General features: G+C 44.7%; 2 protein-coding genes across 5 annotated transcripts in view; one reads left to right on the top strand and one right to left on the bottom strand.

Annotated features, from left to right (window-relative positions):
• Positions 1 to 12,189, bottom strand: part of LOC144953000 (uncharacterized) — a 38,931-nt gene extending 26,742 nt beyond the window's left edge. Inside the window, exons 1-4 of one of the 4 annotated variants that reach the window (XR_013640725.1) lie at positions 12,139 to 12,189; positions 11,640 to 11,724; positions 6,225 to 7,451; positions 3,186 to 3,463 (exon numbers count right to left, since the gene is read on the bottom strand). Coding sequence is in view for 3 of the 4 variants with exons in the window: in XM_078883488.1 (XP_078739614.1) it covers positions 6,314 to 7,423 (1,110 nt within the window). In the remaining variant the exon portion in view is untranslated. Of the gene's footprint in view, positions 1 to 3,185; positions 3,464 to 5,141; positions 7,452 to 9,325; positions 9,367 to 11,639; positions 11,725 to 12,138 lie in introns of those variants that run through there. The other 3 variants (XM_078883488.1, XM_078883489.1, XM_078883487.1) reach the window with 3 other exon arrangements.
• LOC144953008 (uncharacterized) overlaps positions 1 to 12,821 on the top strand; it is a 455,753-nt gene that overhangs the window by 106,034 nt on the left and 336,898 nt on the right. The gene's annotated exons all lie outside the window — the stretch shown is intronic.

The raw sequence follows: 12,821 nt of genomic DNA, 5'->3' as shown, positions 1-12,821 counted from the left end.
ATAACACATCAATTATCACCCGCTAATGACAGACTCATGCCCACATGCAGGCTAGAGCAGGGTCACCTTATGCCACACAGAGGCAGCTGCCACTTGGGGCGCTCTTCGAGTGTTTGTGATGATATATGAAACAAAACTGAGTTGATGAGGCAATTAAGCAAGAACCACATAAATGCAAATATGAATATAACAGTGCGATGAATGCTTATGTGCCTTTTCCCAAATTAATGTAGTGTTGTGTAGAATCACTCAGTCGAACAAGTTGTTCCAAGTCACCTGCTTACACTATATTACTCTCTCTCGTACCAGTTATAGGCACTCCTATCTGTCTATACGGTCACTTTGTAAACCAACTTCCCCTATCTACTTTACACCTCGCTGACCTGCCTGCAGCAGCTCTTCCTCTCAGCAGCTCCACACTCACAGCTCCGCACACAGACAGCAGCTCACACAGCTTGCACCAGAGGCGTAGCTAGGATATTTTGCGCCCGGGGACGAATTATAAAATTGGCGCCCCCCCCCCCCCCCCCGTTTAATCACATTTTCCTATTACATCGAATAAGGAATAACAATTTCAATTGTAATGAAATATTATATTTAAAGAAGCAAATTTATAGAAATTATATTACATGGCTCACTCAGTCACTGTCGTAGACTGGTTGACAGTCTACAAAAGATAATTTTTTCTTGATTTCACTGTCGCAAACTGCTCAATCACGTAATAAAAATCAGTTTCTTCCAATGTTTCTCTTTCAACGCTAAGAAGAGCAAGATCACTGAGACGATCTTGTCCCATTGAAGCACGCAAATACGACAAAATAAGTTTCAATTTGCTGAACGACCGCTCACAGCTTGCAATTGAAACTGCTATTGTTAATAAAATTTGCAGTGAAATTCGCAAATTCGGAAATATGTCGTCTCCATAAAACACAATAAAACCAAGAAGATCCAAAGGAGTTTCTGGTAGAACTTCATTCTGGTTACTGAGCAGCATTTTGCAATCTCCAATTTCTGTGAAAAGTTCGTGGCCATTGATGTCGGTGTCATAGAAATTTCCAAAATCTTTGCAATTTCGACGAATTGCATCGACATCTGTGTCAGATAGAAGAGTTTTGACGTCCAGCAGAAATCCAAATTTTGTGTTCAGGTCTTTTAGTCGTAAAAACCGTGTTGACATATCCTGTTGAAGTCGATAAAATACACTTCATAACGCGCACAATTTCTTCTTCTGCTGAAAGTCCTGCATCTCTTGCCAGTTCTCCTGGCATCTTCCGACGTCGCCTAATTCTTCTGTCCACATCGATCCCCCAGGCTGTGCATCTTGTTTTGGCGTTTTCTACAGCAACTTGGCTCAAATCATCACGAAGCTTGACAAATTCATGCTCCAAAGATTTAAGATCAGTTGCTGCTTCCTTGAAATTCATAGTAGGATCCTGTAAGCGCTTCTGAACACGATCAATTTTTTCAAGAATGACATTCCAGAAATGTAATAAAACTATGAAGTTAAAATTTAATACGCATGCTTGTGTAGTGAGTTACACATGTAACTGTTCTGCATCACTTCTGGTTTCAGGCGTCATAGTTACGTCCTCCGATAATTTGTCTAGCAGCTCTACTAGTTCTTCCAGTCCTTCATAGATAGCTTTACCAGCTTCTGATCGTGCACTCCAGCGTGTTTCAGATTCCCGCTTTACTGTGATGGGCACAGCTTTTTTTAACTCTTCCCAACGAATTGTTGAACGAGAGAAAAACAAATATATACTTTCAACTGTTCCAAAAAATGTGACAAGTGGATCCTGTTTAGCTGAGTGTACTCCTGCTAAGTTTAAGCTGTGGTTGTCACAGTTGACAATGCTCTGTGATTTTTGTCACATATTCGTTGTTGAAGGCCGGATATATTCCCAGTCATCACAGCAGCATTGTCATAACATTGTGCTCGACAGTCGGCTAGAGGTATGTTGTCAGATTTCAGTCTCTCGACGATGACTCTTTCTAGGCTTGCTGCATCTTTTGCATGTATCTCGATACTGTATAACCTAAAAATGATTATTTGATAGTTACTTTTTTAGTTTGAAAATCCACATCCACAAATCTTACGACCTGAGAAAGCTGTTCCCGATGTCCTAGATCAGGAGTTGAGTCAAGTAAGATACCGTAGTACTTGTTTTTCCTGATATCACTCAACAATTGGTTATTTACAGTCGACGCAAGTATGTGGATAAATTCATTCTGGATTTCCGGTGACAAATAAGAAACTGATCCCGGATTTTCTCCTGCGTGCTATACGTGTTTTGCTAACAATGGGTCACACTGAGCAACGAGTTTGATCAGCGCGAGAAAGTTTCCAACATTTTTATCCTCATCCGTATTCAAATTTTCCGCGTACCAAAATGTAATTACATGACATGTAGGCTGTGTGTGGCGGGATATATAAACTTTTAGCTTGAGGTGTAGATTTGTGCAGTAGTTTCAGACTGCCGCGCCCGCCGCAATAAGTTATAATGTAAAGTTGTAAGCCTCATTTTGGCGCCCCTTTACCTTGGCGCCCAGGGACATATGTACCCCCCTGCCCCCCCCCCTAGCTACGCCTCTGGCTTGCACACAGTCGTGCTCACACTGAGCTTGAACACAGCAGAGCTCACACAGAAGCTTTGCTCAGAGCTTGCACACACAGCTACTCTCCCTCTGCACCGCTGCCCTCGCCTACGTTCCCTTAGACCCACTCACTCGTCCGATCCGGGCGGGGGGGGATCAACCATCACCCGCCCATCGATTCGTGAGGGTTGAGGCAGTCCCTAGCATGAGCGGCAGCGGCGAGATGTCTTCACCTTGGTCCCAGAACCCGAATCCCGCTCCGTCCTCACACACCCCCTTATATCCTCCTCCCAATTATCCAGCTCCTCCCTTGTGTCTCTTTAGGGACCGACAGGCTGGCACCTGTCAGGCCATCAATCACTCCTTATCGCACGTCTCCAAGGCGACACCTCCGGTGCCAGAGTATAACCCCGGACCGACCCAGTCTGCAACCGAATCTCTCGTTAAAGAGGTGGCGGTTTGCAAATGCAATCTTACGTTGCACACGCGCACCTGCCTGCCCTCAGTTTCCCTCAGGCAGCAGTGCGCACCACGTATTTTCCCACACTACATCCCCCCCCCCCCCCACGAATATAAACGCAGCCGTCCTGGCTGTAATATACATCCCTTGTGCGCATGCAACATGACAACTCATAAACACAACTCTATAGTGACCAGTGACAGACCCCTAACTACAAGACAATCATAAGCAGTGACCATGAAAAATAACAAGAACAAGGGAATGGGAAATTAATAAAAAACAACGCGTCGTGAATGGGTATGTGCAGCAGGCCCGTCCCCGCGGGTAGAGACGGGTCTGCTTGAGTGTGATGAGTGTCCGATGAGGGAGTCCGCAAGGCTCCGTCCGTGGTCCTTAGATCCTCCGGCCCTGCAGGCGGTACAGAACATTCCTTCTCACGGCCTGTTACTTTAGGCTTGGCGGTTGGCGTACCAGACACATCAGACACCGGCCGGCAGGGATGTGGGGATGAATCGACCGGACCGGACAGAACGTGTTTTTAACCACGAAGGATGCACAAACCAGCGCCGCCGGCCCAAACAGATACACACACACTGTGACTGCCGAACCTCAATGACCTCGACCGGCCCATGACAGGGGCGGTACAGTTTTGGGGACGTGCCCACAGGCACCTGGAGGCAATGTTGCCAAGCCTTGTCCCCCACTTGCCACGGTATTCCAGGCACTTCATGACCCTTCAGCCGCTCGTTCCAGGCCTGTCTGCGGGCTGAGTTGACCCTAGCGGCTTCACGGCCAAACCGCAGCTGCTCCAGTATTTTCAATATGGGGTCAGGCACTGCCGAACCTTTCTGCAGGGGGCTCAGTCCCAACTGAACTTGCACAGAGGGATCGGGTTCCCTCCCATACATCAAATAACACGGTGAGAAACCGGTCAAGGCATGGGGAGCAAGTCTGTATGCCACAAGGACCCCCGGGAAGTGCAGATCCCAATCCGATTGTCCGCCAGTCACTTGCTGGCATAGCGGTGAGGGTTCTATGCAACCGCTCAACCATCCCGTCACTCTGCGGATGATACGGTGAGGTGCGAATTTTCCACGTGCCCAAAAACTCACACACATCCTGGAGCAATTTGGAGGAAAAATTCATACCCTGATTCGTGAGCAGTTGCTCCGGGGCCCCCTTATCCACAAAGGCGTCGGCTATAGACGCAGTTGACTGGTCAACCAAGGGCCAGGCCATAGGCCAACGAGTCAAATATTCGACCCCCACGAGGAGGTACTTGTGCCATCTCTGGGAGACCGGGAAGGGACCCAAAATGTCCAGGGCCACAAATTAATTCAGCCGTGACACAACAATGGACTGTGACGGAATCTGCTGTCGCGAGGCAGGAGATTTCCGACGCGCACAATCGACACAACCTCTAATCAGGAGGAGGACATCACTCTACACCCCGGGCCAGTAAAAGTCCTTTTTCAACGTCGCCAATGTTTTAGGCACACCCAAATGCATTAACTTTTCGTTTACGGCCTTCGTAAGTTTACCCCTAAGTGTCAGCGCTGGCGACCAGCGGACGAGCTGCGAGCGATATCGGGCACCGCCAAAGGCAATGATCGTGCCGACTCAACAATCATCCAGCAGTGGAGAAGCCTGGAGCTGCCACCAAGAGAGAGCGCCGTATGTATGACACGCCCACACACACACACGACTCATCGCTCAGGAGGCAAGCAAACCGAGGTATTATAGGTACAAGGAAAGCCCCACCTCTGCGCCGGCTTGACTCAAAGAGTTGAGCACGAAGACAATACACCCACACACACACATATCGGGACTAATAAGATTGCTCCAAAAGTGATCTTTGTTTCGAAAAGGGCCATCCTAAGGTGGTGCGTTAACTATTAGCTGATCGTGGAAAACATTGTCCGGTCCATTGAGCTGCTTGAATATGGTCGTATAGAAGTATTTTAGTCATTCGGTTCGTTAATTGCATAGCTTTAGCAATACATTAAATGACGCTACGATGTTACGAATCTACACACTCACAGGAATACTATTGTGTTGAGATTTATTTCTTTTGATCACGGAATCTTGCCCGCGGATAAATTCAAGTCCATTAGCCAATTGATAAGCATCTCTTAGGCAAACAGGCACACTGACACAAACTATTGTTCCAGGGCATGTCGATCAATTGCATAATCTTACCAATTAATTCATTGAAAACTACTTTGGCCTTGGGCACATGTTTCTTTACTACTGTTCGTATTAATATTGAAACAGATTCTTAAGGACTTTTATCTATCGGCGTGTATGGTCTCTTTACTCTGAGGAATTAGCCGATTAAATTTCGATTTAAAGCTTTCGTAACTGCAGAGATTCATCTTCTTGGTTCTTTCGGTACGTGACTTTACCGAAAGAACTAAGAAGATGAATTAGTCGATTGTTCTATTATCCAGTTAATAAACGTAACCATTGAGGGTTAATTGTACGGATCAATGAGAAGGACATTTCCAGGAGTACTGGAATGACAATTCCTAGCATAAGAGTTCGCATATTAGAGTGTTTTGTTTTAAGATATTAAAGTTGCTTAACGCAGAAGAGTCTGAGTGTCCCTTCCTAAGTTCATGCGTAATAATCATAATTATAAGAACTGTATCCTGCGGTGAGATCTGAATTTTGAGACCTGACATGAACACACTAAAACATAATCAGTAAAAGTTCAAGCGAGAATCACTGTATTATACTCTTTAGGTCTTTCGGTAAAGTCACGTTGATAGGTTCAAAGAAAATAACAAAAGCCCATCTACGTAACTTCACCAAAAGATCCAAAGAATATGAATTCCTCGAGTCACGAAAGCTTTAAGTCAATCAATGTATTATCACGATTGGTAAAACAGCCTGAGACAACGAAGCAGAGCCTAATTCGCATAATTACATACACTTGCATAACTTCATACAATTACACCTTCATATTATTATCACGATTGGTAATACCCCGAGATATAGCATAAATACATAATTAGCATAATTTCAAAACATTACGCATTTTCAGTTTTCATTTAATTTTCATTCTTTTTCAAGACTTAATATATACAACACTTGAGAGCTTATTGGCTCTTGCTCGTTGTTAATCATCTACCCAACCCACAGGTCCACAAATACTGGTCGCTCTTACTCTGCAGGTTGAACCCAGGAATTGAGTGTTCGACTTTGTTCTTTTCATTAAAGGCCTGTGACAAAGGTGAATCTATCATTGTCTCAAGCTTACACATCTACCGGGTCTCCATTTGACTTTGTATTGTCTAAGAAGTCCACCCACACCTCCACTTCCACAAACTGCTGGGAGTTGCCTCCCTCTGCCTCACAGTCAGAAATCTCCTCCTGCTTCACGTTGCCTCCATCGATGTGAAGGTCCAATTTCGGAGTTGAATCTTCATCTTCACAGTTTACCATCACTTCTTCGCTCTTCACCATCACTTCTTCACATTTCATCTTCATTTCTTCGCTCTTCATCACTTCTTCACATTTCACCTTCGCCTCTTCACATTTCACCTTGATACCTTTAAAAGTGTCCAAGCTGGGATTCACTTCTGGTTTCATGAGGGATGGGCTCTTTGCAGCACTTTGACTTTCACAAGCCGATTTCAGACTCCACTCCTTGGGGATGTTCTGATGATTGTATGTCCTCTGGTGTGTTTTAAGATTTGATAAACCTGCAAACGCCTTCCCGCACACAGTGCACCTGAAGGGTTTCTCTCCCGTGTGTGTTCTCTGGTGTAGTTTAAGATGTGATGACTCAGAAAACGCCTTCCCGCACAGAGTGCACATGAAGAGTTTCTCTCCTGTGTGTGTTCTCTTGTGGCAATTAAGACATGATAACCATGCAAATGCCTTCTCACAGACAGTGCACTTGAAAGGTTTCTCTCCCGTGTGTGTTCTCTGGTGTAGTTTAAGATGTGTTGACTCAGCAAACGCCTTCCCACACAGACTGCACTTGAAGGGTTTCTCTTCCGTGTGTGTTCTCTGGTGTGTTTTAAGATTTGATAAACCTGCAAACGCCTTCCCGCACAAAGTGCACCTGAAGGGTTTCTCTCCCGTGTGTGTTCTCTGGTGTATTTGAAGATGTGATGATTGTGCAAACGCCTTCCCACACAGAGTGCACCTGAAGGGTTTCTCTCCCGTGTGTGTTCTCTGGTGTCTATGAAGACCTGATGACCATGCAAATGCCTTGTCACACACAGTGCACTTGAAGGGTTTATCTCCTGTGTGAGTTATCTGGTGCTGTGTCAAATGTTCAGGACGATCCGTGCTGTATGCACACTGGTCGCGTTGTTGCCTTTTTGTACCGAGCTGCGCCGAGTGCCTTTGCTCCATCAGATCTATTCTGCGGAGGAAGCGTCAGCTGCAGACAGAAAAAAAGAATATCCACACCATCTACGTCAGTATCGAGGCACAGAGGAATGCATATATACAGTCACACATACTTACACATCTATACTTATTCATATATTCATGATATAGTGAAAAAGATTCCCAAATTAATCACATGGCTGTTATGACACACGATGAAAGGACAAATGGTCAGAAATATGCCTGGAAGCCCTTTAATTTAAAAAATGAATGTTAACCCAAAACTCCAAGCACACAATTTCAGTTGTCTGGCTACAAAAGGAATATTTATTAAAGAAAAATGCAGCTAACATAGCAAAGGGTGTTGAAAATAATACTATTTGTATTATGCAGAAATGCATAGATTAATGTTCAATCGCTTACTTAGAGGTATGAAGCCAGGCTCAGATTTCCTTGAATGCTGGGATGAACAGATCTAACTTCAGCTGCATATGTGCTGTGTTAACTTCCCGTTTCCATTATTATAAAAAGCTCCAAAGGAAAACTAAAATAAACTATTGTTTTGATTTAACCTACGTGTTCAAAAGAGTTAATATACTTAACTGCAAATACAAACTTTACACTGTCACACACTGGCATGGTAAAAAGGTGGTGGTGTGTCCAGAACCATGCATGGCCACCTTCATCTGCTCAGTATTAATGCTTCTCTCACTTCACCAAGTAATTAATTGAGGATCAATCAACATAGCCGAGACCCACAAGAAGTTAAGTTTTCACTTATCAATCACGTTTGTTGTCGGCGATAATCAAACTCTAATTATTGAGTTCATAATACAGTGATAACACTATGAAACACAATTTTTGTTCATGGGTATTAAGTGTTATTTTTTTTATTGCTCATGCCTAAAAAGTATAGAAAATCGCTATTATTCCCCACAAACTTTGCTTTTGTAACCAGGCCCGTTTTGAAAATAGGTAAATTTCTAAATATCAATATCCTGGTCACAAAAGCAAAGTTTGTTGGGTATAATAGCAATTTTCTGTACTTTTGAGGCATAGGCAATTAGGAAATAACACTACCCAGGAACAATTTTTGTTGTTACACAGTGTAATAACTGTGCCACCGCTCCCCACGTAAATAAACTCTTACAGATGTAGTGACATAGCAGGATGTTACTGTGTAGTGCCGGCCCTAGAGAGGCACGGCGTGCGGTGTAACGACATCACGGATACCACGATGGTGGGTGTAGTACCGGCCCTAGAGGGGCTCCGTGAGCGCTGATTGATATCGCTGGATGGCACCACGCTTGGCGTGTAGTACCGGCCCTACAGGATAGGGTGTGGGAGTGCCAGCCGTAGGAATGAGGTTACTAAAGGCCATGGCACTCTTGTTGACCTAGAAGACACGTGACCAGTTAAGTCTACAAAGGGGCCCCAAGTGGGGGCTAGGGGTGGTCACGTGGTTGGGGTCCAGATCCTGCTCGAAGATTCTGGAAGGTGGTCGTGGCCAAGGGTGGAGCCAGCCACACCGCAGAGAATATAAGGCGGGTCCCCCAGAGGGACCGGCGTCGTTATTCATCCTGAAGAAACCTTCGTATACGTTCTACGTTCCACCGAGTCTCCAACAAGTGGACCTGGACCCGAGCCGTGGTCCCTGTCCGTCGTAGATATTTACGTTGTAATTAGTGTAGTTAGCCTGGTGGTCACCACCATAGGTTGTTATTCTGTTAAGGGGCAGTTACCCCATGTGTTGGTGTTAAATAAATGTGTTGCCTCCAAGTGTACATCTGCGACTCAGATGAACTCACTACACATACATTTCACATGAATGCCATGTAAGTGTGGATCACTTGTCAGCACCACCAAACACATACTATTCATACCCACTTCAAGCACTGCAAACAATTACTCCCTTCAACAACTTACATCCTTATACTTCATTCCTCTGCAGCTTTGTCTTCACATTCCTACAACGATTACACATTCAACTATCAGTTCATTAACAATCTCACCACAGCATTCACTCACACACTCACTATTTATGCTTATTCTGCTTACTAATTTTTACCTCCACCTATAACGTTCCTTGCAGAAAACGCGCACTTTTCTTCACCAAAGCTGATTACAATAACTGATGCCATTCGTACAAGTGCTGCCATGGCTGCATCTATTGAGGACACTTCTGAACACCCAAGAAGCAAGACGGCATGCTGCCAGTGCTGCTATGCCTGCACCAACAGTGAATGCATCTCATCAACAGCAATAGGCTACACAAAACTAACACAGCACAAATGGCTGCTGCCACAGCTAATCAAACTCCAGTCCGCCAACAAGCACGGCAGCTTGCAAACAGTACGACAATGGCTGCAACCAGGTGCCTACCCTGCAGCCACAAAGATAAGTATTTTTTTCCATACATTCCTCACTTCATTTACACTTCTGATCCATTAGATGCCACTGGTTCAATGTCTACTTCTTGCAGCTACTGCCATGCAATGATATGGAAAGGAGACACTCTAGGGCTATGCTGCAACAGTACCATGGTTCAGCTGCCTACATTTAATGACCATACCGAGCCTATTTATGTATTGATACCTGACAAGCCATTTCCGAAACAACAATATAAGATATAACTCATGGTTCCAAATAATCATGTTCTGGCATCGAGCAACTCATCCTAACATCTGGCTACATGCCCACATTTCAAGTTCAGGGCCAGGTACATAATCTCATTGGCAGTCTGCTGCCACTACCTAATAACCTACCTACATTACCACAGATCTACTTGCATCTCTGACAATACCAGACAGGCTCACCAGCATTGCAAAAATGTCATCAACACCAAGATGCCAGTCCTATTGCAAGATATGCTCCATAAGGAAAACTCTTACAATCACAGTTTCAAGTGTGCCATGGAGAAGATTACTTCAGAGTACAATGTTGTCATTCATGCAGACTAAACTCCACATGGTCAACATGAGTGCCGCTTAAATGCACTCACATCTGAAGTCGCTGTCATTCTGACTGCTGAACAACATGGCACTCGAGGCATCGTCTTGCAACTGAGGAACAATACCCTACACAGAAATGAAACACACCGATCCTATGATGCTCTGCAATGTCTACTGATTTTCTGGCAAGGTGATGATGGCTACAATTTCCGACTCCGCCAAACTGACCCAGCAACAGGCTTGCCAACACAAAAGAAGATTTCCGCCATAGACTGCTTTGCCTTCAGGATCATGGTGCGAACGGCAACTTCAATCTCTTCTTGAGATGCAAAGAGCTCTTCCACAAATTTGCTGTCGACATGTATGCCAAAATGGAAGCATCATTTGATTAAACCTACCAGATGGAAAAACATACAACATTGTCTATCCTGAAGCTCTCCAAGGGCAACACATTTTAAAGCTGTCCTCATTATGAAAAAACAAGCCCTGCGATTGTATAACACAACCTAAAAACCGTGACGATATACACACATTTATGGATTTCATTGGCAGAATTCAATAATTCTAATAAAGCCAGCATGGCAAGACATTACTCTTAATGTTTGATTACTGAGAACTGAGCTAAGCCGGGTAACTTAGTTATTACTGGATAAATACTATACTTCCGATTAAGTTTGTGCGTGAGTGGGGAGTGGTAGTGGAACGTTTAGAGTGCTGCGCTATGAACCAAGTGAGCCGATTTATATTCCCAGAGTCAAGCCACAACATTTGGCTGTCGCCTGATGAAGCTGGTTGTAATTACTGTCAAAACGTTGTACTCAGATGGTAAATGCTGTGGCTTGGCTCTCCAACACACCGATATGCTGTACTAGTACACTACATTTCGATTTAAAGCTTTCGTAACTGCAGGGATTCATCTTCTTGGTTCATTCGGTAAAGTCACGTAGAAGGGAAGTAATAAAATAATAAAAATAAAACATAATAAAACAATTCTCACGACGTTTCGGCCACAACGCAAGCAGCCGTCCTCAGGTGAAAACCAGGTCTGTCGAGGCGACAGCGTCTGAATGAAACAGCACACGTGCTTATTATACACACCATACACTACTATACACTACACACTACACTACTACACACTACACTATACACTACATTACACACTAGTGCTGTACTAGTGACGCATTGGCCACGTTCTGTTTACGTGACAAACCCCTTACTAATTGGCTGTGTCGGGTGGTGGCGGGGTTAACGACACATCGATTTATTTACGCGATCTCACACAAACAAACCTGTATTATGGCTGTATATTTGGAGTTCGCGTGTCCCTCTCTCTCCCTGGTCGCGTGGATTTTCCTCCGGATCTTGCGGTTTTCCCTGCACATTTAGAGTCAACATCACCACGCGTTTAGAGTATTTAACCGATAAACATTTCCACACGTTGATAAGCCCACTGTGTTGTGGGCAGGTCGCTTCTGAAAACGAGCGGTGTAGCTCAAGTGGGCTATGCCTGGTGAAATAAAAAAAAAAACGTAGAAATATTTAAAAGAAAACAAAGTTTCAAATTAGCGAGCCAGGTGAAGACAAATGAAACTTAAGCAGAGAATTAAAGCAAATGCAATCAGGCGAGGGCAGGAGGCAAGGCCCCGCGTTGTAATGTTCCAACCAGGACGATTCCATACTCGCTGCTGCTCAATTTATATCCCTACGAGAAAAAGGAGCGAGGCTCTACCTGGGTTCACAACAACAACCACAACCAACACCACAATAACCACGATGTCAACTTCTCACCTCGGATCTCAGTGAGTGAGCGTGCGGGGAGCAGCAGCTTCCTAGTATGTCGTGACGTCATGCGGCAGCAGGTGACATGACGTCACTTGCGGGGTTCACACAATCCCCTCCCCTAGCGAGCAGCAGGGTAACTGAATAAATTATGATAATTTACCGGGCTCATTAACACTTAGTGGCGAATGGCGGTTGTTGTTCTTGTTACTGTGTGTGAACAGGCTGTTTGTATACTGTGTGTGGGTGGTCCGAATCAGTCGGACAGCATTGTCATTTAATCGACTGCGCTATGCTGTGTGGAAGCTACCTGGTCTGTCGCTCCGCATGAAGCTTCGGTTCTTCTCGGCCACAGTCATGCCCTCCCTTCTGTAGGCATGTGAAACGTGGACCCCTCTAAATGGAACATTCAGGCTGGCATGCCTACACTCAGATTGAGGGAAGCCCAAGTGGTAGCACATTATTTATTGCAGAGGTTCAAGGTTCATTTAGCTGTGACGGTCCCACCTGATGACAGAGACTTGTGTTGCCTCCGAAACATCGTGATTTATTATTTTATTTCTATTATTATCTCAAATGTTTTATTATTTATTTATTTTCTCGCCCCACAGCACACGCTGAGCACCACGGTGCACTGCAGCTAACAATCACACTTGCAGAGTCAAGGACTTCGAGAAGTTGTAATGTACTAA

This window comes from Lampetra fluviatilis, chromosome 71 (assembly GCF_964198595.1).
Source record: "Lampetra fluviatilis chromosome 71, kcLamFluv1.1, whole genome shotgun sequence".
Classification (NCBI taxonomy): Eukaryota; Metazoa; Chordata; class Hyperoartia; order Petromyzontiformes; family Petromyzontidae; genus Lampetra; species Lampetra fluviatilis.
Note: the sequence above shows the minus strand (reverse complement) of the source record. Positions and strands in the feature narration are given on the sequence as shown.